We start from the raw sequence: 24,899 nt of genomic DNA, 5'->3' as shown, positions 1-24,899 counted from the left end.
CTGTTATGGTAACCAACTTGGACAGTATTAATGGAGGTTGGAGATTGTTTCCATATGGGGGAGGTTTCAGGTAACCACTTGAATTAATCAAATAATTACAGAACTGTTTGGTTCCAGTGTCTCCAATATTAAGATTTGATGTTTGTGAAAAACATTTTTTACTTTTTTCTGGCGTCTTTTTACTAAATGACTCAACCTAAACAAATTAAGCAAAAAAGTTGATATTTGCAGGTAGTCAGTTATAAAAAGTCGTAGTTTGCAAGCTTAGTATTGTTATTTGAGTTATTCCACATTTTATGGGCCCTGACTGAAAAATCCCAATCTTATTTTATTCAAGTGTTGAATTTGGATCAAAACTGCATGAACATCTCATACTGAGAGATTTAAAAGCTATGATATAGCGACATGTAGTCTTAATTTACCAATAAGTAAAATTTTATATTTAATCCACATAACATTATACTATACATACATACTGGAAAAATCTTTTGCATTGTAATAACTTCCCTTCATAAATCTCCCCTCTTCTCTCTTTCCTTTCCTCAAAATCTCACTTCCCACCCCCTCAGTCCTCAAATGAGTCTCTTTCTGGCCCACTTCTCTCAGGGCGAACTCTTTGACCTCTCTGCTTTCTCTACTTGAAACAGGCGAGCTGAGTGATGTAGAGGACTATACTATACTATGTATGCCTGACCCCCAGAGTAGGGTGCTGCACCAAAGTCCATGTTCCAAAGTTCCAGAGCTCCTGCAGTGTTTTTGGCACAGCTTCACAAGATGACAGCCAACAGCGGGGCAGCTTCTACTGGAGGATGTGTCCAGAGGTCCAGTCTGCTGCCATGCTGGGTCCCAGGTGTGTATCCTTTCCTTGGACATATTGTGTTCTTTTTTTCCCCATTTCTCTTTTGTGCGTTCTGGGTAAATTAGCATTTGATACAAGTGCAGCAACAACTGGGGACTGGAGTAGAGTAAACTAAGAAGGTGAATGGAGAAATCGCAATCATAGGTGACTGGAGGCACTGAAGAAAACTATAGGATCATGCTTAGCTTTGCAAAGACACCTTACCAAGACCAACTTATTTTTGCCCAGGACCTGCTAGCACCAATTAGACTGCACTTTGTCAGGGTGAACACTGACTGAGTAGTAGCCATCACAAGTATAATCCACTTACTAATTAATGATTAGAAATAAAATATGGAAGATAGGTTCTGTGGCTTGTTAAAAATGCCTGCAGCAAAAGACTGTCTGGAGAGTTGGGGTCATAAAAATGTAATGATTAGTTAAGACCCCACCCCCTCGAGGAAGACAGTTTGACCAAGGATGTGCGGTTAATATGCAAAGACTGAACAAATATTTTACCAGCACAATCTTATGTAGCAAAAAGCACGGGGTGTGTAAACCAGATAAATGATTCAACAGACATCCAATTTCAGTGGTTTATGCCACAGTAGTAAAAATGACAACTGCTAGGCTCCTGTTTGCTGCTGTTATAATATTTAAATTATACTTGTATGAGTTACAAAAGCCATGTTCTCTAGTGCTGCTGCACTTAATGCCAACTGAGAAAATTGGGATTACTTATTCAATATTTGCAATCTTTGTCGAGTAACTGAAAATATTGGGATTTGTGATTACAGTCATTGTTGTAATATTGATTCATTTATGGGCAGCAGCAGCAATTTCACTCATGTGGAACCACAGTTTGAAATACAGTTCTCAACAAAGGGCAAACAGTAACTGACAAAGCAATTTTCTACTCAAGGTCTCCATAATACTTTAAGTTAGGTTTAACTTAACCTCATAGATCATGGCATGAAAACCAAACTATATTTTACAGGTTGGATGTCACCTCTATGACAGGACCATAATTACAATGGAATATAAATAAGAAGCCTCTTCAGTACATTATGCATAGTCTGTTAAGGAACCTCTTGTAAGTGGAGCAAAAACATGTGAGAACCAGTTGACCTTTGCTTAATCACTTCTGCTTGCTTTAAAGTTGTCAGAACATAAAATAATAACTTTTCTGATTTGTTGTTGGCAGACAGGGAGGTCAAAAACAATGCAATCAGGACAGTTGTGTTTTGTCTCATGCACCTTGGATTTTAAGTAATTATGGAGATAAATTGTTGACTTTCAGCTTTAAACCTTTAATGATTTTAACCACTTGAGGACAGTGGAAATAAGCTGTGAGCACTATTCCGACATATCATCTTTCTAGTTAGGAGTCTTTCATTCATGCTCCTCTAGCTCTGTTTTTGGTCTATACCAACACAGAAATATTTGATTCTTGAGCTGCAAAACACTTACTATGCTATGTTCACCAGCTAGATGACAGTTGTTTGTGTCTAGAGTTTTTCCAGAGTTAATGAGCCAGAAAGCCACCAGTTTACAGCTTCATAAAATAAGTTCAAGCTGAAAATTTGAGTGATAATTCTCTATAGGTTCATTACTATGACAGAGGCCTTTCACATTTTTCCACGCTATTATTTGATAATTGTTGGTGTGAAATATCAGCTTTAAAGTTGCTGAAATCACTATTTTACAATGGGAGAGTGAATATTGGACCCACTCCCAGCTGATAGTGGGAGAGAGGTGGCGTACACTCTTAGCAGATCAGCAGAGTCGCCAATTAACCTAACCTCAACCTGCATGTCTTTGGACTGAGGGAGGAAGCTAGAGTACCCAGGGAAAACCCACGCAAACTCCACACAGGTTGGAACAGGATTTGAACCCACCTTCTTGCTGTGGTAATCATAGAGCTAACCACTGCACCACCGTGTTGCCCCACTAATTCATTTGCCTAGTTGCACCAAGCCGCCAGTGGCCAAGAATGCAGTTTTAAAGGATTTTCTATGTAACAGCTTTTCAGCACTCCCCATACAGAGACTAAAACCAACAATGAATAGCCTCTACATGTATTAGCTTGTCTGTCTGTTTTGGAGACCTCTGCTGTTGTTTTAAATGATTGAAAACATATGGGTGACAAACACCTGCACTGAAAGACATTTCTTTTTTTTTTTTTTTTTTTTTAAATGTTGTCCCAAAGGCTCAGAACAGACGTAGCTGTTTTACAGTATGAAGTCAACTGCACATGCACAAGATCCCTGTGTCCTTTACACTAGCTCCTTGTGCTACACAAAAGTACTTTGACTTTGGATTACAGTTACAAAAATGCAAAATCTGATGACAGAGCATGTGCTGTTCACTTCACACACCAAGCTTAAGACTAACATTTTTTTTTTTTAAATTGAGGACTGGGGTTTGGTAATTAAGAAAAATGTCTGTCCAGTGGTTTGTGTTACAGAAACCTCCATTTTTGAACAATGGAGGTTTACAAGACAGAAATAAGCTAATTCAGGTTTTAAAGCTGACAGATATCGTACCTAGAGTAAATTCGTTCTTGATTTTAGTCTCTATATAGGAAGTGTTACAACTACAGTTAATATAGAAAATGATTGGCCTTGTCCTCTAAAAGGTGTTAATAGCCACATATGATGAACTAGAAATTTTAGACCGTTTAAAACTGAATTCAAAGCTGTTCAGAGAAAATGGATATAACTGTATCCAAAAACCCTGAAACTTCAAAATCAGTGTCTAATACTCTATAGTCCGCTGTATTTAAAACCCTGCTGTCCTTAAGTATAGCCAGAATACTTAAAGTATATCACTTCCTCATAATGACATACACATGCAGGATAAAAATGACTGAATTGTGCTAATGACATTCCACAAACTTCTGGGGAAATGCAGGTCATGGTTTGTACCTGTTTTTATTCTTTGGGCTTCACAGTTACTTAGCATGGTGGCAAGAATGGGAATGGCAGAGAAGAATATACCCAAGTCTTTCGTCAGACATCTGTCATTTCATCTTCTGTTTCACCTTCTGCCTCACCTTCTTCTTCCTCTTCCTCCTCTGATGTCACATCCAGCTCATCCATTTCACAGATGCACTTTGGACATGAGCAGACAAACAGGTAGTTCGACCTGGAAAGAAAATGGTTCATCAGTCACATTGTCGTACCTCTAACAAGAGCTGAATTAATCAGAAACATTTTACACTCTGCTGTTCAGAAAATCTGGTGCTGCTCAGCAGCTGCTGTGCACTCGAGCAAATGAGCGTTTAATATGCTAAGTAATACTTGTGGTGCAATTAATACTTTGAAACAGCTGGTGTGATACAGGAGCCCAGGAAGGTTCACACCACCTACCTGGAGTGCGACTGGGTGAGAATTATCACAGGATGCAGTCAAAACTTTATGAGTCTCACATACTTGAAAAACAAACTTGCCCCTTCTTCCTTTTAAGTGTTATTTTGTAATTCAAAAATGGACTGACATCATGTTGATCAAATGAGTGTGAGCAGCACAGGAGCAGCCATCAAAGCCCTAACATCTCTGCTTGAAGGCTGCCCATTACTTGCCTGGAAGGCTTTTTATTGATCCAGGAGGAGTTTGTAACAGTATGCCCGCTGTTCAAGTGATTTATCCAAAGGATTACAGATGTTTACCTCAGAATTTTGTGTCTGCTATGACGGCTTCGGTCCCGCTGACAGCAGTCCAAATAACTGATGCAGATCTCCTAAAATTTGAAGAAAAACAGTCGGCTGAAACATCAATAAGATGAAGTTGCTCAGCTGAAAAATATTAACACTAACTTAGTCATTCGAACATGATACTGCTATTTTTCAAATAGCAAAAACATTTTTTTCTGCTCATGCAGGACTTTTTCTACTCCTCATTCTTTCTACTGGTTAAATGTTATACAAACCTCCTCTGTTAGCAAGCATTCAATGGAGAGCTTTACTGTGAAAGTAGCACAGCTGTTGTGACATTACTGTGCCGCTCAGATGCAAGGCTTCTCAATCTTTCTGACAGCTTGACAAACCCACTGCAATCCTCAAAGTCTCAGCCTTCTAATACCATCTGACAAAGGAGCACACAAAGCTAGAGAGGATGTTCTGTCCCATCTATCGCAGGCCAGAATTTATCATTCCAAACCCAGATGTGTCAGCTGACCTCTCCTGGGTTGATATCGCTGAGTGCTGTGAGGTGAAGCAGGAAGTTGTTGTCGGGGAAGGATGCCTCTGCGTTGGGTATACAGCTGTGGTTACCTGCAGAAAAAAAAAAAAACAGTGATTTAAAAAAGGGGCGGGGGGGGTCATCAGAGGGACTCCAGACCAGAGTAACAGTGTCTTTGAGCTAAAGTGACAGCAGATGAGCAGAATCTGCACTTACATGAGCTTTGAAGTAGAAAAAGTCCAGAGCCCTCACAGTTTAGAAAGTCTCCCGTTTCTAGAGAAAACAGACAAGTTGAGTTGAGCTCTGCATACAGGTTACATAAAGATCACGGAAACATCACTGGGCCAAAACTGCAACACAGACTATAATAAAACACTCACTCAGGGAATGACCACTGCTAATTTGTTTAGATCACACTAAAATCATTTACTCCCAAAAATTCTGCAAAAAATATAACTGTGACCTTTGTCAATGTCCTTGTACAGCTGATCAATAAAGGAGTCCAACTGCTCCCTCTGCTGGGCAGCAAGCTCTAGTGCATCACAGGCATGAACCCACTGACTCAATGAGCTGAAAACAGGAAAAAAAAAAAAAGAGAACAGTTTGATTCACATTGAGTTGCAGCTGTTAAAAGCTGAATTCAGTCACTGCAATTGTTTTACCTGGTGCCGATTCCTTGTCCATTGGTTCCCACCAGAGCAAAAAGAGAACGGAAACCCTCAGGAACAAACCACTGCAATACAATCATAACTTCATGGACCCATGTAGGGAAAATTCGTTTTCCCGTTTAACTCGTTTTGCACTGAGGATAAAGTTCGGCTCAGCTACAGCAGGACTTCACTTACATACATGTACTTTAGAGTTATGTGAGCATATAAACATATTCTACATATTTTTATTAAAAATGAAACATTCAACTGTTAGGAAATTAATTTGATAACCAATTAGAAATAATCAGCAGTTCAAGTAAAACTTCATTTGCTGATCACTGCAAGGATTTCCAAAGAAACACAAAAATAATAATTTCATGGTGATATAATATAAAAAAATATTTAAATGATCATTTAAATGGTTCACCAAATTAAATATCTTTGAGGTTTAGACTGTTTAGTCAGAGCAAACACCACCAAGGTATTATTCACTATGACATTTTATAGCTGAACAGCCTGACAAAAAAATGACTACAATAACTTAACTGCTTATCATTATATCACAGAATATAAACACAGTTCTGCAACCAGCAGCCTGAGGCACATAAAAAGATAACCAAGATTATGCAGCAGAAAACACCATCACCATGACACGAAGAATATATTATATGACATTAATACTAAAAATCTAGCTGCAATTTAGGAGATGAAGAAGCTCAAATAAAATCTGAGAACTGGCGGCTCTAAGCTGCCGTATTTTGCTACCATAAGCACCAGCCCCTGAGATATTGCTGGCAGCTAAATTTACAGCATTTGGTAAAAATGAACTGAAAGAATGAGATTTACTGGACTGAAAACATTGAAAAACCATGTACTTACCCGACTGAGATGATCATCATAAAGTGCTGTGGTAAAAAGGCTGTGTAACATGGCTAACTGCCCCTACAGAAACAACATAAAAGAAATAAATATTACATTTTACATAACACAAAACACATCACAAGCAGAGGAGGCCTCAGTGGGATGTGTCAAGGGAGAATTACCACTGCCTTGCTTTGCTTATTGAATTGTAAAGAACTGCGATTACCATACAAGCATGATACTACTACCTTTGAACTGCCAGACTCTACATATTTTACACCTGATCAATTTCGTATTTCCATCAGAAATAACATGATAGCAACTTACTCTGAACTGCTCCCCCAGGAGCTTGTGAGCAATCTCCTCTTCCTCATTTGCTGTTCGGCTGCAGAAGTAAGAAAACAGCTTCTGCCAGTGTTCTTTGTCTTTGGCCTGGACAACATAACCAAGTGTGGTTATTATAGAGTACTTTATTGTGAATAAGCAGTAATACTTTGTAATACAAGCCTAATGTTTTTGCAGAGAACTGGTACAAACTGGTGTTTACAGAGTAACTGAAGATCTAATTAAATATTTTCAATTTAATATGTACATCACATTGTAATTTAATTGTAAAAATTCCTGTCATTTACAAAAATCATTTTCATAATCAGCCTTCCTATTTCTATTAGTCAGCATAAAGTTCATTTCAAGCAAGGTATAACATCGTAAAGTTAGATTTAGACAGACTAAACATTGGGGAGTGCGTAATAAAAATGTAATTACATGCAACATGTGTTCTTTTACAGCAAGGAGTTTTGTGTTTTTAATATTTGTCAAATTAATTTGCATGGATTCGTGCACACAAAATAAAACTGAATCCCAAATTATTTATGCCCACTGATTTACGACTTTAAGCAGAGAATCACCTGTTTGACCACAGCTACCATCCTGGCCATAAGCATGATACTGGCAGTCTCTGGGGGATAATGCATACTCCTGATGAGATATAGAACAACATCACCACAAAATAATTGGGTTTATAAGGGAAAAATAATTTTCTTGGAATACAATGTAGTCTAGTACACAATCTTTGACTATGACCTCAATAATACAAATATTTGAATTTACATGTTTCTGACAATGTCACAAAAAGGTGAACATTTGTTGTGCTGGACTGCAACAGACTGTAGTGGCCCCTAAGTGTGTTATTGACATGCTCCTCACCTCCATGCATCTTTGAGCTTGTTAATGGGGTGGTCCGGATCTTCCTGGGATGGACCCAGACACAGAACCCGGTGGTACTGATCTGCTGCAGCTTGTCGACACTCACTGCTACAGTACATCACCTGCAGGGGGCGTCAGTTTCACACTAATCACAAATACTTCAAATGAGAAAGATAACTAATTTTCAGTGTTTTGTTCAAAATAAACACACAAAACAAAAAAACTAAATATTCAACCTCTGATGTGATTTGTTACTACAACAGCTGTGTGAAGTGTATGTCATCAGGAAATCATTCAGAAAGCTTATTATTCCTACATCTGATTTGTAGCCAGGACTGACTTCCACATCTGCCAGACTGAATAAAGATACTCTTTAATGCACAAACCACAATGAAAGATGGATTTTCAAAGCAGTGCCTCTGCAGGTTTTCAGGAAAACACATTTCTTTTGCTGCGACTGTATTTCAATGCAGCATCAAGCATTGTTGAGAATATCAAGGTCTTCCACTGTGCCAAAATATGACACCAATCTTGTATTTCATGTGTATTAAATATAAAACATGATTCTCAGAAGACAGAAAAGTAATATTTTATTTTATTTCTAACAGTATTAAACAATACTGGGTAAATCTGACATACTGTTCTTTGTATACAAAATATTAAAATCTTTCCTAAAAACACTGAAATTGTTTTATTCTCTGCATTTTCTGCTTTTGTGGTGTATAATTTCCTTTGTTAATTTGTTCTTTATAATTGCATTTTAGTGCACTTAACATATTCTCATTTTATGTCTTTGCAAAAATACATGTGAAAGAAAATTACTATATACTAATTACTATTAGCTTAGGAAACCCAAATCAGAAAACCACTTAATTGAATGCAAGCTGCAGTTTGTAGTTAAAACACAGCCTGTTGAGATGTTGCATATACACACAGCGTATGTAAATCTACAAATACAAAGAAACCACTGAGGATAAAATGTCTTAGTTTTTTTTACTCTGGATAATAAAAAATTGTCTTATTGATCCATAAGGCCAATATGAGCTTACTGTGAAGTACACATCTTTCTGTGAAGAGGTCATCATTTTTTTTCCTAATGAGAGGGGTAAAACAGAAATTTCATAATCTAACATCCTCCCAGTTGGGAAAACATGCTCTTGGTTGGTGTTGCGACTGACCTGGCATTGTGGGCAGCCTTGGTGCAGCTCTGGTCGAACACGGCAGAGCTCAGGGTGAGGAAGGCTAAGTCCCGGGATGCCGCTGAGTCTCCTCGCATTCTCCTCCGCAGTCTCTAGACTACGTAAGCAATACTCACAGGCTGTCGAAGGACAGAGTGCAAGCAGATAAACAGAAATCCCTACAGACCTTGATGATTTAAGATATTAAATTTCATTGTGTCTCAAACTCAACCTAAAACCCTGATTTATACACTGAAGTCCATGTTCAGATAAATCATAAATGTTTTTATGATCCATGTGTGGATGGTCCTCAGTCTATTCCTGCATGTTATTAAGGCAACATCAGTTTCATTTCTTGTTAAATGGTGCATGATGCAATTTGAACGTCCAGTAAGCAGAGCTCTGTACATGTGCAGCTGCTACACAACTACCACCTTTAATCATCTTACTATAACGTGCTGCTGGTATTTAACTACAAGCAACATCTCACCTTTATATTTGTACAAAGTATTCCACAGGAACTGGGCTGAGACAAGAGGCCGCTCAATAAAAATAGTGTCTCCTTTCTTGATGCTCCTTTTGGCAAACAGACCTTTGCCCTACAACAGGAAAAAAAAATATGATTTTGTATAGTCCACGACTTTAAAACTTATTTATCTTGGCTCAGTCACATCTCAGTTAGTCCAGTGTGAAACAAACAAACACAAGTCCCTTAATCCCTGCACATGGAGATGAATATGCAAGTAGCTGTAAATCATCTCATGTTATCTCTGACTTTTTCATCTTTATCTCCAATGGTGTCATTTTTTGCAAGTCCAGGTCAGGTCTCAGGTCTCAGGTCTCTGAGCGAGAGGCCAAGTGAAGTCCCAAGTCTCTGAGAATCAAATCCAAGTGAGTTCTCAAGAGACTCAGGGTTGAAATGAACTTTCTACATGCTGACAAACTGCACTGATGTAGCCAAGGACTTTAAAGCATCAGTCTTTGTCTGTTAGCGACACTATCAGCACTGACTAATGCAGAAACTATTGACCTGAGTTTATTCTCTGTCGTCTTTTCTTTGCCTGCTCGCTTTGTATGTCCAGTCCCAAGTTCTGCACCTGGAGTCCAAGTCAGGCCCCAGGTCTTCTGAGGACAAGTCGAGTCTGCTGTGCTGACAACAGACATGGAGCTAAAGCTGCAACGCTTCTGGTGAAACCCATGTATCTTCTTACCTTAATGTCGTCTATAAATCTCACTTCGATACAGCTGCAAACTTTACCGGGGTCCACGCAGAAGAAAAACATGTCATCCAGGAGAGCCGCCATGTTTCCGACGACCTTTCCCCTTTCAACCCCGACACTGACGCTTTATCTCCGAAGGGGCGCCAGCGCCCTCTGGTGGCAAACATGTGGTTCAGTGTTGGACAATAAAGGTTTTGTTGGTAACTAAAGGTAAAAATATAGATTAAGTGTTTAATGAGCTGAAATATATTGAAATATTATACATATTATATTATAATTTATATTATACATATATAATATAATATATTGTAATATAATATAATGAAATATTCATACATACAGATAAAACTGTCAGTCACAATGAGTAGCTAAAAATATTGGGGTGCACTAAAGTTTTATTGACTTATTTTCTTATTATTTAGTTATTATTAGTTATTAAATCATTTAATTCATAATTTTTAACAATTCTGAAAATCCCAATTTTTGAACCCTGAGACAAAATAAGGTTATGAGATAAAATTATCTTTAAAAAGCTGCAGATTCATTTTGGAATTTTCTTTCAATTGACTATTTTCAGCTCAGTGAAAAAAAAATTGTAATCATTTCTCTGTCCAGCACAGCATCAAAGAAACAGTTATAATAGAAGAAGAAATAAGTGCAGATGGAAAACATGTTCTAGCATCAAAGAAGTCAAGTGTATGGTTCTGGAAAAAAAAAATCTTCATGAAAGAAAGTCAATTGAGAGTATTTATTATATAATTTTAAATAATAATCATAAAAGTTTCATAGTTTGACTGGCAAACATTTAATACATTTGTAGTGGCAGGAGAAGAATCAAATTATACAAAGAATTAAAAATACTAGTTCATAATCAGATGTATCATATATAGGTTATCATTTTATGTTGTAAGTTTTGTACAAAAGAAGTAATTAAGCAGTGGTATAACAAAAAGTCAAGAGTGAAACAAAATACCCTTAAGACAAGTTAGGAACAAGAGTTAATATACAGTATTTGGCTACTGTAGAAGACATATGCAAAGACTGTACAGTGCTGAATGTTTTTTCACATTAGTTAGTTTAAAATACTTAAAATGTAATCATCTGTTATTTATGAGTTTCCATAGTGTGTAAACTACATTTACAGTACAGCCTCCATGGTCCCTTAGACATGCTCATACTGGCTATGGTGTGATCAAGTCCTGTATTATTCAGACTATATTAGCACCTAGCCTGAATAGCGCTGGGTTTCTAAGAATATATCATACATTAATATATTCCCACGGGTCAGAAACATAATTGGAAGAAGCTTTCACTCAGAGCTTCATTTGACAAACAGCTCCAGCACAATAATACAACACACTAGAGTCTGACCAATAACCTGACTGTGCCCCTACTGTATATCAGCCTTTATTAGTTTATTGCGCATGCAACAATAGCAGCTTATTCCGACAGCTGCTAGTAAAAAGAAACAGCAGATCATTTGGGACATGGTTTTTATTATCATTGTGCTCTAGCTTCTCAATGAGAGCGGCCTGAAATCTTTTTTTCAGCTGTTCATTGTGTTGCACAGTACACATGCTGGTCATGATCAGCCTAAAAACATCTAGCATTTATCAGGCTCTAAAACAGTCCTCTGATACAAATCCACAAAGAGCTTCTGACTTGTAGATTTAGACTATGGTTCCCAACCAATGGGCTTGGGACCACTGCAAAGGCCTGCATCATTTATGAGGGACTGCAAGATAATTAACATAATGGGAAATTGAAAAAAAAAAAACATTTCAACTACAGGTTTTCTTTGAGAACTAAAAGATTTTTACCCGTTCACAAACCATAATCAAAACAAAGAAAAAGATCTGCCTCTGATATGCAACATTACCACATGTAGCTTCAGAAGAAAGTTTGGGAACCAGTGCTTTAGGAATAATGGGCTAATCTAATGTTAGCTGATTTAAAAGCAGTGGCTAACCTGTGGACAGTACCAAAATATTGGCCTGTTAACAACACAGGCAAGTCCTGCTCCATCTTTGGATGTGGTGATATACAACCTAATGCATAAAACACTACAGCAGATAAAATTCAGATTTATATATTACCAGTAGATCACATGATCACTTACATGGGAAGAGTGATTGATGTGATGAACCCAGACTGACTCTGCAGACTCTCACTGTTTTTGTTTACCAGCTCCCAGCCTTCAGTCTCACCTCTCATCAGGTTTATTTTTGGCTACAGCAAGCAGCTATTTCCAATGGAAAAGCTCTAATAAACCCACTGTACACTACCTGCTCTGCACTACAGGACAGAGAAACAAATTAGTATCTATCTGGTGAACACAGAGGGGCATTTAGAAGTTAAAGAGCCAGATCTTTTTCTCTGAAGTTGGTGGAGATAATTAAAGAGAGGGAATTCAATCCATCAGATGCCTCAAAAAGAAATGAAAAAGTTGTTCCTTATCTGTTGAACATGCGAATAAATAGTCAACTGTTTGCTAACAGGTTTGGTCATTGACCTCTGTCCTAGTTAAAATGGCTCAAAACAAACAGGAGCAGTCACAATACAGCTGGAAAACACTATCATATATTAGTAATGTCAAAATATTGATGTAACAAATACATCATTTCTGCATGGCCAGAAACATAATTCAGTAAATGGATCATGAAAACCATAAAAAAGGTTTAGAAACCCTGGATTAGTACATGATGGTCTACAGTCCTGACATTGGAGCAGATAGTTGCCAAATGTGTCAACAGAAAGAACCTTACAGCAGTTTGTCCCTGACAGCCATTCACAACACAGCCTCATTTCCATCCTCGCTCCCTGTCCTCTCTGCTCCTCTGCAACAACATGCCATCCATCATAAACCCTTGTTGTAGGTCACCACCTTGCAATCTGTTGCCATGGCGACCTCCGGCTCAAGGCGAGAGACCTCAATCTGCAATAAGAGGTGAAACCCAAGGTAGGAATTTTAGCTCTACATCAATGTCTTTAGTCACTGAAAATCATGCTGACTTTTAATTAGATGTGGGAAGAGACATCTGGAAGATGAGAGGTGAATAAAAGCTTTTGGGTTAGGCCTGAGCATGTCAAGCCGGGTGTATGTAATTAGATTTTTTTTATACCAGATGCTGCCTGGGCTGTGTGGCCAGCAGCAAAGGCAGTTCATCTGACAATATCTCCTCTACTGTACCTGTGACATCTGGGGGAACAGACTGATGGCCACAGGCAGGGAGAGGCCAAAGGTAATGAGGCACACAATGCTGTGGATGGGCAGCAACAATCTGCGGTTTCTCTGCAGGAATCGCAGCCTATGCAAGTCAAGACAGAGATAAAAGGAAACATGAGCCTGCTGTGTGGATCGATCCCAAAAGACTCTTGCAAAGCCTGGAGTTATTTTTAGATCTGGTTATAACATTGTGTAGATTTGGGGGAGCTATTTTCACAATTAGTAGGTGGGAGACTTATCTGTCTGTGTGAAAGTTTAAAGTCAAAGTGCAGATGTGTTCCCAGTTAGTTTTTTTATATGTTATTGCACTTAAAGTTTTTTTATGTGTGAATCACTATAAACTGTATTATTTCATTTGGTTTCCAACAGATGCTCAGACAAGACAGGGTATGACACGGCCATCTTTAGTTAATTACAAAATTATCTGATCACAGAAATAATTGGCAGAAAAACCAGTAATGAACATAATACAATAATTGCAAACCCAGCTCAAAAAAGGCACCAATGTATATCTGTACAAACCTCTCTAGGTAGGACATGATGATGGGTGGCAGGACAAAGATCGGCATCGGGAGGACCACACGTGTGAAAGCGGTCTCCATGATTGCCTGGGGAAAAAGATGAGAACATTGTGCATACGCTTCATTTCAAACACTGCAATGAGCTGGATTTAATTTTTCTCTTTCATGAGATCAGATGGGTGCTGAGTGACAGGAGCTGAGCAGAAAATGGTGCATTTTCCCTATTATTAGTCCCCATCACATTTTCAATTCAATTCAGGTGCATAAACACGTCAGCCCATTCAATTAACAAGTAGGCTGAGTATGAAAAAAAGCCACTCACATGTCTTGCAGCAATTTTTGAAGATCCCACCACCTTCCCGTTGTTATCCAGCACATCAATACCTTCAGACAGCTCATTGTGTCTCATCAGGCCCACATTACAGATGTTTGCACTGGCTGAGGATAGAGAGAGAGAAAAAAGCAGCTCAGACATGTTTCTAAATATATCTGAAATACAGACACAGGCCAAAGGAATTTAATGAAATGCTTTCAAAAAATACTCTAATTAAGAACAAAGCTAAGCACAAAAATTTAACACTGCTGCGTGCTGTACATCTCAGTAAAACACTGCACACTAAATTTTACGAAATAAATTCTTACAGAAGTTAAAGCTGGTACATGGGGTCCTTTGACAACCTACCTACAGCTGGGAAGGGGACAAATCTCTGTATTATCATTCTGGTGGCAGGACTCAACTTGTTGGCCTTCTGAATCAGCACATTCAGTCCCACCTATGAAATACAAAAACACAACTACTAATATACAGTAAAAGGATTCCTTGCATTTGCAGTAACACTATTATTAACTACTTATAGTGTTAGAATTTGTACTTTACTGCAGCTAAAACATAGTCATTTATACTGAAGTGTACTGCTAAAACTTTTATGAGGGGCATTTCGAATTTATTTTTGCTGTGGCGAGCCCTGAAGGGAGCAACCAAAAGGAAAGGAAAAGAAGAAGAAGAAGAAGAAGAAGAAGAAAGTACATATTTTAGCTAAAGAACTTAATATTTAGGACTTGTTTTTAAAAATGACTACTCTGTGACTAAAGTTACTGCTCTCACTGATGGGCAGATAATATTCAGTATTTCCCTATCCTGAAATACAATGCTGATATCACTCACTGCAATGGAGACTGCACTGGTCACAGCTCCTACATAGCCTTGAAGAAACTTGGATGTTGGTGTCGGCTGACGAGGGACGAAACAAATATTGTGTCACAGTTTTGACACAATTCTTTGCCAAATAAATAAACAAATTAAATAATTCTTTAAGTCAAAAACCATTAAACACAATATTCTATTCTGGGGATAATAAAAACCAACAACAGCTAAAAATCTACCAAAATAAATTTACATAAAAGAAATCTGATTTAATAAAGAGTAATAAATAAAGCTAAGGAATAAATATAATGTGAGTGGCTCCTACTGTACCTTTGTGGCGTTCCGGTTGGCATAGTTCACACAGGCATTGTGACTCTGGTTCAGCCACTGCAGGGAGAAGCAAAGGAAATAAGAGAGTGATAATAGTTAAAGGAATGAAAAGAAAGGAGGAGTATGTAGGGAAGAAAGAACAAATTGAAGGGGGAGGGATGGAGGTAAAGGAAGGATAGATAGATAGATAGATAGATAGATAGATAGATAGATAGATAGATAGATAGATAGATAGATAGATAGATAGATAGATAGATAGATAGATAGATAGATAGATAGAGTCCATATTCCACCGTAGAACAGGTAAGCAGCACTGAATAAAAGCAGACTTACCTGCATGTACAGTAAATGCAATAGTTTTACTAAATGGATGTTATTTACAGTACCTGCCATATAATGGTAGACACCACAGTCTGATTTGGGAGAAGAAGGCCAATGACCTAGATGAAACCAGGGAATAAGAGCTTATTTTTGGATAAAATAAGTCCAGAGTCTCATTTCATCTGTTCCCAAACATGAGCATGTACATGGATATCTGCACAGCCAAGGGGGTTCTATGAAATGCATGATCTTCATATGGGACTTACAATTGGTGTTCCAAATGGTACATAACCTGCACAGTGAAAACATGGTTTCAGCGTAAAAATGATGACCAACTTCAACACGTTTAGCAAAGATCTTCATCTGAGGTCGTACCTGACATTCGAAATGGCATGAAGATCTTCTCTCCTGTGTCAGGATGAATGATGGCCTGCGTGCAGAGAGCATGGCGTCATCTTCATGCTGCCAGGAGCCTGGAGGCTTGAATGTATGGAGGTGTAGTTAACCTGGCCTGATTTATGACCCATGACTCACTTACCTGTTTGATCTTCTGGGCTTCCCACAGCTACACAGGAATAGCAATGCAGAGAGAAAGAACTACAATTAACCTTTAGCTTCACATTTTCATTTTTGACATTTGGTAGCCATGTGTAGCATTTCAAGTATAAACTGCAACATGTGCTACTGTACATATGAAATATGAATTTTCTTTAAGAAGAGATGTCACTTTGTCACACTGGAACATATTGTATTGAACGATAACAACATCCAGGAGGACTCACCTGAAGGTCGGACACTCCAGGTGGAAGGCTGCCATGTTTGTAGTCATCAAGGAGTTTGATGCATTCTTTCAACTGTTTCTACACACACAGAAAAAAAAAATTATAACAAGAATGTCTGAATGTTTTTACATTTTTAGATTTTAACACTGACACACAAGTTGTATTTCAATGACGATGCTAATGAAAAGTTTTTGGATGCATTACTCTGAGCAACTATAAACATCATCTAAAAAAAGGAGCACAGTCTTCACATGTTTGCAACAACCAGTTACCTACATTATATAAATCTGCATGATAATTTGTTGGTTTATTATTTTTACAAAGTTCCTCAAATATATTTTTAGAGAATTAGATCAAAATTCAAAAATATCTGATTCTAATCAACTCTTTCAATTCAACACATATTTAATGTGACCTACAGACAGAAATTAGATTAATGGGAAAATTGATATTAACTGTTAAACTAAAATTAGAGCTGTCACTTTCATGCAGTATCTACTATTCAGAGCCTGGAGACCAAAGAAATGTGTAATGATTCAAATACTTAGAACCTGGACTGTGCATAGAGCATCTATGAGCTTTACCTCAGACACAAACAGGGTGCTAGGATCAATGATGTCAATAAAGTGTCTCAGACGACCCAGGAATGACCCCTAGAGAAGACAGTGTGACAAAGTTAATTGTTATTGACAGCACATATGGCATTACATCAATGTCAAAACTAGAGGGCACAAAAACATAGATCTGCACGTTTTAACAGCCCGCAAGCACAAATATCCCACTTGTGAGCACAGAGAAAGAAGAGATGCACATATTTTTATCATTATATCAGGCTCAAACAGTTTTTTTTCCCCTCAAATGCTTTTTCCTCTCTTCATTTGATAGGTTTTCCTTGCTCACCAAGTGGCTTTCCCTCGACCGCTCTCTACGCTCGATTAGCATTTTTATGTGCTACATAACATGAGAGCTGGTTTTGATTTGAGGGTGGGCTCACATTTCATTTACTGACGTTTCTGTCAGTAAATGCTATTGGTTGCTTTTGTGATTAACTGTGATTGATTGACAACTTCTCCAGAAGCCCAAAAGGGCAGACAAGGAGAAATGCCGTTATGTAGGTTGAACACACTGTGTGCTTTATCTATACTACGGTAATGTTAATTATTTTTTAGTCAAACACTATTTCTTCTAGAAGTGTGTATGATTCTTTAAGCTAACAATAATACACCACCACCACAACCTAACAATCACATTTAATGACACTGAGCAGTTGAGTAAATCAGAAAAGTGTCACATATAAGAAGTTACTGAACAAAGACATACTTTCAAATGCTGCTCTAAGGAAAAACAGTCTGTTATTTGTACAATGGTAAAACACCAAAGCATAACCTATCATCAAAAATAGGACACATAATACAAATGAGATGTAAAAGTAAAATATGCCTTTAAAGTCTTGGTTCTTAACATAATGCACCAACAATCTGAGCAAGTTTACATTTACCAAGCACATTCTTGGTGAGGCTTGAATCTACTGGTCAAGTACCCTGTTTTCTGTTCCCTTCACTGCCTACATCAGCATGCCAATTACTAAAGTATGTGTGTGCCAGCAGTCTGAAAAGGTCCAATTGCAGCTTTTGCCAAGAGTCTGCCTGGCAAACCAGATGGTTGACAACACGGCAGTTTCAATCAGATTCCCTCTGAGAAATGTATCAGATATGTTAAAGGCAGGAAATGCAGTGCAAAGACAGTGGAAGGAACAATTCAGTATTTTAATTATCTCTCTGGGTCTTAATTGGAATGAGTGGAAACAACTTCCAGAGCCCTAAAGGCTGTAGATGAACCATCTTTCTGTTCTGTATCTTTAGGTTTCCTGCCACTGCCATTGCTCCATCACACGTCTCCTCCTCTGACAGGCTGTGTGCTGCAGTGCTGTTTGGTAAGAGTGGGGAAGGGAGAGCGGATCCATGTGAGGAGCCTGCTTTAATTATGCATGAGTTTCAGCTCCCATGAGAGTACACAACAAGGCTAGCAGAGACAGAGAGCAGCAGAAAGCACAGGCAAAGCAGGCAAGATATATGCTGATTCAAGAACTGGCCTCATTTTAACTGCTCTGATGCAAGATACTGAAATATTATAGCAGCTTCATCAACCCAGTGTGAGCCACTGAATCGCTAATGGAAAGGCAAAGAGGTTTACAAACTATAAGAACTATATATGGAAGCATTATATCAGTGATAAGAACTGGCAACCAATGATATTTTTGGATCTTCCTTAAAATGATGATGATCTAAGCATGACTGTGTGATGGTAATCACTAAAAAACAGTAATCCACAAAGGGTGTATCTGGGACTTTCTGTGAAACATGCATCCTGTGTTAATTGGTGTGTTCAGAATGAAACAATGGACCCTTAGGCACAGACATGTTAAAAGCCCTAAGCCCCTCCTACATAGTAGCAAGACACACTGATTGTCTCTCTTCATAGATGTTTTGAGTCTCTTTGCAGCCACATTGTCTCTTTATTGTTGTTTACACGTCTTTCTGACTGCTTTGTGTCTTTGTGGTCGTTTACACGTCTTTCTGACTGCTTTGTGTCTTTGTGGTCGTTTGCACGTCTTTCTGACTGCTTTGTGTCTTTGTGGTCGTGTACACGTCTTTCTGACTGCTTTGTGTCTTTGTGGTCGTGTACACGTCTTTCTGACTGCTTTGTGTCTTTGTGGTCGTTTGCACGTCTTTCTGACTGCTTTGTGTCTTTGTGGTCGTTTACACGTCTTTCTGACTGCTTTGTGTCTTTGTGGTCGTTTGCACGTCTTTCTGACTGCTTTGTGTCTTTGTGGTCGTTTGCACGTCTTTCTGACTGCTTTGTGTCTTTGTGGTCGTTTACACGTCTTTCTGACTGCTTTGTGTCTTTGTGGTCGTGTACACGTCTTTCTGACTGCTTTGTGTCTGTGGTCGTTTACACGTCTTTCTGACTGCTTTGTGTCTTTGTGGTCGTTTACACGTCTTTCTGACTGCTTTGTGTCTGTGGTCGTTTACACGTCTTTCTGACTGCTTTGTGTCTTTGTGGTCGTTTGCACGTCTTTCTGACTGCTTTGTGTCTTTGTGGTCGTTTACACGTCTTTCTGACTGCTTTGTGTCTGTGGTCGTTTACACGTCTTTCTGACTGCTTTGTGTCTTTGTGGTCGTTTACACGTCTTTCTGACTGCTTTGTGTCTGCGGTCGTTTACACGTCTTTCTGACTGCTTTGTGTCTGTGGTCGTTTACACGTCTTTCTGACTGCTTTGTGTCTTTGTGGTCGTTTACACGTCTTTCTGACTGCTTTGTGTCTGTGGTCGTTTACACGTCTTTCTGACTGCTTTGTGTCTTTGTGGTCGTTTACACGTCTTTCTGACTGCTTTGTGTCTTTGTGGTCGTTTACACGTCTTTCTGACTGCTTTGTGTCTTTGTGGTCGTTTACACGTCTTTCTGACTGCTTTGTGTCTTTGTGGTCGTTTACACGTCTTTCTGACTGCTTTGTGTCTGTGGTCGTTTGCACGTCTTTCTGACTGCTTTGTGTCTGTGGTCGTTTACACGTCTTTCTGACTGCTTTGTGTCTTTGTGGTCGTTTGCACGTCTTTCTGACTGCTTTGTGTCTGCGGTCGTTTACACGTCTTTCTGACTGCTTTGTGTCTGTGGTCGTTTACACGTCTTTCTGACTGCTTTGTGTCTTTGTGGTCGTTTACACGTCTTTCTGACTGCTTTGTGTCTGTGGTCGTTTACACGTCTTTCTGACTGCTTTGTGTCTTTGTGGTCGTTTACACGTCTTTCTGACTGCTTTGTGTCTTTGTGGTCGTTTACACGTCTTTCTGACTGCTTTGTGTCTGTGGTCGTTTGCACGTCTTTCTGACTGCTTTGTGTCTTTGTGGTCGTTTGCACGTCTTTCTGACTGCTTTGTGTCTTTGTGGTCGTTTACACGTCTTTCTGACTGCTTTGTGTCTGTGGTCGTTTACACGTCTTTCTGACTGCTTTGTGTCTTTGTGGTCGTTTGCACGTCTTTCTGACTGCTTTGTGTCTTTGTGGTCGTTTACACGTCTTTCTGACTGCTTTGTGTCTTTGTGGTCGTTTGCACGTCTTTCTGACTGCTTTGTGTCTTTGTGGTGGTTTGCACGTCTTTCTGACTGCTTTGTGTCTGTGGTCGTTTACACGTCTTTCTGACTGCTTTGTGTCTGTGGTCGTTTACACGTCTTTCTGACTGCTTTGTGTCTGTGGTCGTTTACACGTCTTTCTGACTGCTTTGTGTCTTTGTGGTCGTTTACACGTCTTTCTGACTGCTTTGTCTGTGGTCGTTTACACGTCTTTCTGACTGCTTTGTGTCTTTGTGGTCGTTTACACGTCTTTCTGACTGCTTTGTGTCTTTGCGGTCGTTTACACGTCTTTCTGACTGCTTTGTGTCTTTGCGGTCGTTTACACGTCTTTCTGACTGCTTTGTGTCTTTGCGGTCGTTTACACGTCTTTCTGACTGCTTTGTGTCTTTGCGGTCGTTTACACGTCTTTCTGACTGCTTTGTGTCTTTGTGGTCGTTTACACGTCTTTCTGGCTGCTTTGTGTCTGTGGTCGTTTACACGTCTTTCTGACTGCTTTGTGTCTGTGGTCGTTTACACGTCTTTCTGGCTGCTTTGTGTCTGTGGTCGTTTACACGTCTTTCTGACTGCTTTGTGTCTGTGGTCGTTTACACCTCTTTCTGACTGCTTTGTGTCTGTGGTCGTTTACACCTCTTTCTGACTGCTTTGTGTCTGTGGTCGTTTACACGTCTTTCTGACTGCTTTGTGTCTGTGGTCGTTTACACGTCTTTCTGACTGCTTTGCGTCTTTGTGGTCGTTTACACGTCTTTCTGACTGCTTTGCGTCTTTGTGGTCGTTTACACGTCTTTCTGACTGCTTTGCGTCTTTGTGGTCGTTTACACGTCTTTCTGACTGCTTTGCGTCTTTGTGGTCGTTTACACGTCTTTCTGACTGCTTTGCGTCTTTGTGGTCGTTTACACGTCTTTTTGACTGCTTTGCGTCTTTGTGGTCGTTTACACGTCTTTCTGACTGCTTTGTGTCTGTGGTCGTTTACACGTCTTTCTGACTGCTTTGTGTCTGTGGTCGTTTACACGTCTTTCTGACTGCTTTGCGTCTTTGTGGTCGTTTACACGTCTTTCTGACTGCTTTGCGTCTTTGTGGTCGTTTACACGTCTTTCTGACTGCTTTGCGTCTTTGTGGTCGTTTACACGTCTTTCTGACTGCTTTGCGTCTTTGTGGTCGTTTACACGTCTTTCTGACTGCTTTGCGTCTTTGTGGTCGTTTACACGTCTTTCTGACTGCTTTGTGTCTTTGTGGTCGTTTACACGTCTTTCTGACTGCTTTGCGTCTTTGCGGTCGTTTACACGTCTTTCTGACTGCTTTGTTTTACATGTCTTGTTTTCTGTCTCTGGTCATTTTGCATCTCTCTGAAGTGGTTTTGTGTTTCTTTGTGGTTGTGGTGTGTATCTATCGTTACACGTTTATATTGGACAAGAGTACACATCCCAATTATTTGTTGCATCTATTTGTAGTTGTTTGTGTCTTTTCTCTGTGTATTTCTTTGTTGTTTGTTGTTTGATTGACCTTCCAGGTCATTTCAAACAATAACCCACCCATGGGTGTGTTCAGTCACAGTGTGCATAAGGAGACATCTGCTAACAGCAAAACAGAAACACTACATCTGAATGTGGGCACATTAGATACATCGTTTCTTTAAGCATATGGGAGGAACAGACTGGAAAACTAAAAGATGCAGAGATTTGTAACTGGCCACACGGTGGCGCCACTGATAACATCTCACATGTTATGCATTTCACCATCTGTCATCTCTGTACTAAGAGAGCATGAATTTTTTAGCATGAATATACTATTATGAAAACATGTCTGAAAACATGTTTCTAGTTCTAGGTTGTCGTGATCTGTAGTCATTCATTTAATTTTTGTAACCATAAAGACTCGTTCACCCCAGGAGCATAATTTGGTTTCAGCTGGATGAAGCATTCAAGGGTTGGGTCAGTTTGTGTATATTTGGCCCCGCGCACAAAGGTTTTTGAAACTGTTTAAGAGAAATGACAGGTGACAAGGCAGCATCCAGGGCCAGGCTGGATGGTATATGCCAAGTTTGGCAGAGATTAGAGGAAAAACATGTTTTTGGGAGAAAAAAAAATTCTGGTGGAAATGGTGGAAACATTTTTATGACACAAGCACATGAATCTACATGAATCTTCAATTTAGAACTGGAAAAATATTTCTAGCTGTAGTGTACAGAAGATCATAATAATAATCATAATAATAGAGCGAAGAAAATAATAAGCAATCACGGCAATTAACAGTTTCCTCAGGTAGTGAGCTGTCCGAGCTAACGTGAAGGTCACATTATCTTTCAGGGCTGACCAACGCAAATTAATTTCTGAGGACGGGAAATTGAGTAATGGGCTTCAGTTACAGACGGACAGCCCATTAATCTCGATCAGAAGTGGAACAACAGTCAGTCTGTGAAAAGCATCCTGGTATTTAATGTGTGAACTGAACTGGAAATACTGTAGAAGTCACAAATCTACAGCAGCTAAAATAAAACCAACATATTAAGCAGCTGTGGTGATAAAGTGAAGAAACGTGGCTGCAGGTCTCAGCCTGTAGAGATGAGCTGAGATGAGATGACAAACAATCATCTCCACCACTGGAAACTCAAAACGCATCTAATCGCACCCACAAGTTCACTGCCAGTGAAAGTTGCACGAAACCTAAAGAATCGGATCGTGGATCGGGGATAACTTTGGCTGTGGGAGCATCCAGGGCAGGATGTTTCCACCGAAAACCTCTAAAACAAATGTCACGGACGCGCCGTGCACGGCGGACTGAGGGGACCTACCTGGTCGTAGCGGGGTCTCCCGAGCTGGAAAGCAGGACAAGCCGCAGACTCCGCCATGACACCGAACTACTTATTTATTAACCAACTGAGTCGTGAACGGATTTTCAAGTGGAGCTGAACTACATTCAGCGTGTAACTACATGGAGCCGCTGAGCCTGTCGGGATGTGTAGTCCTCTGGTTTGCGTTAACGCTGGCAAAGTTGAACCGCATGACTACACATCCCAAATAATCGATAAGGCGAAAGCTATTGCATAACTGTTCGGATTGATCTTGGGAGAGATAACAGTTGATGCACCCATAGGTGCCAGGCTGATTCGGTGAAGAGGTGTGGCCTGGAGCAGGAAAAGCGTCTGCATGGAGTCAGTTAATGTTCAGCTCTGGTTTAATAAATAACAAAAATCATGACATCTGTAAATACACTGGAAACTTCTGTGATGCTGTTGTCTTGTCTTACTGCAGCCAATGACAACACACTGTCAACAGCTCTGTAAATGTGTTTTACACATGAATTATTTGATAAATCAGAAAAATCTACAAATACAGTAAAAGAAGAAACGTTTTAAGTGAAATTTTATAGGAGAGTCAAGGCCAATAGTCCCTTTATCAGACAGGGGACCTATATTCCATTTATTGTGCTTCATCCATCCATCCATCCATCCATCCATCCATCATCTATACCTCCTTATTCCTATTTAAGGTCACAGGGATCTGTTGGAGCCTATCCCAGCTCTCTTTGGGTGAAAGGCAGGGGTACACCCTGGACAAGATTATTCTGCTGCATCATTAGCATAGTCATGTTTAATTCTTCATGCACATTTTGTTCATAACACTTCCCAAACTTTGACTCCAGTGAGGATTTGACCTGTAGTGTAATACTGTTAAAGTTATCATCTTGCTTCCTAATACTGGAGACAGAAGTCTTTTTTCTTTATCCCTAATAGGCCAGAAAAATGTAAACAAACCACTTTTACGAGGCTGTCCAGATGTCTCAGTCTAAACAGGAACTCTACCAAATCTCATGAGCCTACAGTTTGAATAAAATGTCATCTAAGCTGTTGCATTTTACATTAGTGCAGAGCAGAATGTAAACCAGTAATAATGGCAACGAAAGCAGAGCTATGAAAAGTTCACTGGGGCATCAGTACAAGGACAGCTTCCTGGAAATGCAGTAGACTTAATTTACAACAGTATCAAATCTCATAAATCACAACGGTGCATAGGTTTTCTGTGAAGCCACATATTAAAATCTCTAGGTCTGTGCTGAACCAGCAGGTTTCCACTCAAAAATGAAGTACTAAGTGCTCTCTAGTGGAGAACAATAAGTATAACACACCATGTCTGCCACAGATGAGTGTGCAGGTTAATATGGATTAGTCTCTCATCAATGAAGGCTGAAGCTCTGATTGGTTCATGTGCACTTTACTTTTATTAAAGTACAGTACTGCGGTCATGTAAAGCATTGTAAGCTGCTACAGTGGAACTAAAGTGGTATCAGAGAATATACTGTCATGACAAAAGTCTTTCAAATAAGT

The 24,899-nt window shown here is 39.3% G+C and overlaps 2 protein-coding genes across 3 annotated transcripts; both read right to left on the bottom strand.

Moving 5' to 3' along the window:
* Positions 1-3,752: 3,752 nt before the first annotated feature.
* On the bottom strand, positions 3,753-10,247 carry smyd5 (SMYD family member 5). 2 transcript variants are annotated; one of them, XM_026331117.1, is made up of 13 exons: positions 10,126-10,247; positions 9,405-9,513; positions 8,915-9,054; positions 7,737-7,858; positions 7,439-7,508; positions 6,858-6,962; positions 6,549-6,611; positions 5,682-5,752; positions 5,483-5,589; positions 5,236-5,292; positions 5,017-5,111; positions 4,509-4,579; positions 3,753-3,985 (listed from the first exon to the last, which is right to left on the bottom strand). In XM_026331117.1, exons 1-13 carry the CDS (start codon positions 10,216-10,218, stop codon positions 3,850-3,852), a joined length of 1,239 nt encoding a protein of 412 aa, XP_026186902.1. In that variant the 5' UTR covers positions 10,219-10,247; the 3' UTR covers positions 3,753-3,849. The 2 variants fall into 2 exon arrangements, with proteins under 2 accessions (XP_026186902.1, XP_026186903.1); XM_026331118.1 differs by lacking the exons at positions 9,405-9,513; positions 10,126-10,247 and adding an exon at positions 8,786-8,829 and having other exon boundaries at positions 3,850-3,985; positions 8,915-9,019.
* A 621-nt stretch (positions 10,248-10,868) lies between these two features.
* sfxn5b (sideroflexin 5b) lies at positions 10,869-23,670 on the bottom strand. The gene is made up of 14 exons (XM_026329630.2): positions 23,367-23,670; positions 17,043-17,111; positions 16,459-16,536; positions 16,215-16,241; positions 16,052-16,106; positions 15,943-15,968; positions 15,742-15,795; positions 15,356-15,412; positions 15,047-15,112; positions 14,564-14,654; positions 14,204-14,319; positions 13,883-13,968; positions 13,325-13,442; positions 10,869-13,069 (listed from the first exon to the last, which is right to left on the bottom strand). Exons 1-14 carry the CDS (start codon positions 23,421-23,423, stop codon positions 12,992-12,994), a joined length of 978 nt encoding a protein of 325 aa, XP_026185415.1. The 5' UTR covers positions 23,424-23,670; the 3' UTR covers positions 10,869-12,991.
* Positions 23,671-24,899: the final 1,229 nt, after the last annotated feature.

Source organism: Mastacembelus armatus, chromosome 10, assembly GCF_900324485.2.
Source record: "Mastacembelus armatus chromosome 10, fMasArm1.2, whole genome shotgun sequence".
NCBI lineage: Eukaryota > Metazoa > Chordata > Actinopteri > Synbranchiformes > Mastacembelidae > Mastacembelus > Mastacembelus armatus.
Note: the sequence above shows the minus strand (reverse complement) of the source record. Positions and strands in the feature narration are given on the sequence as shown.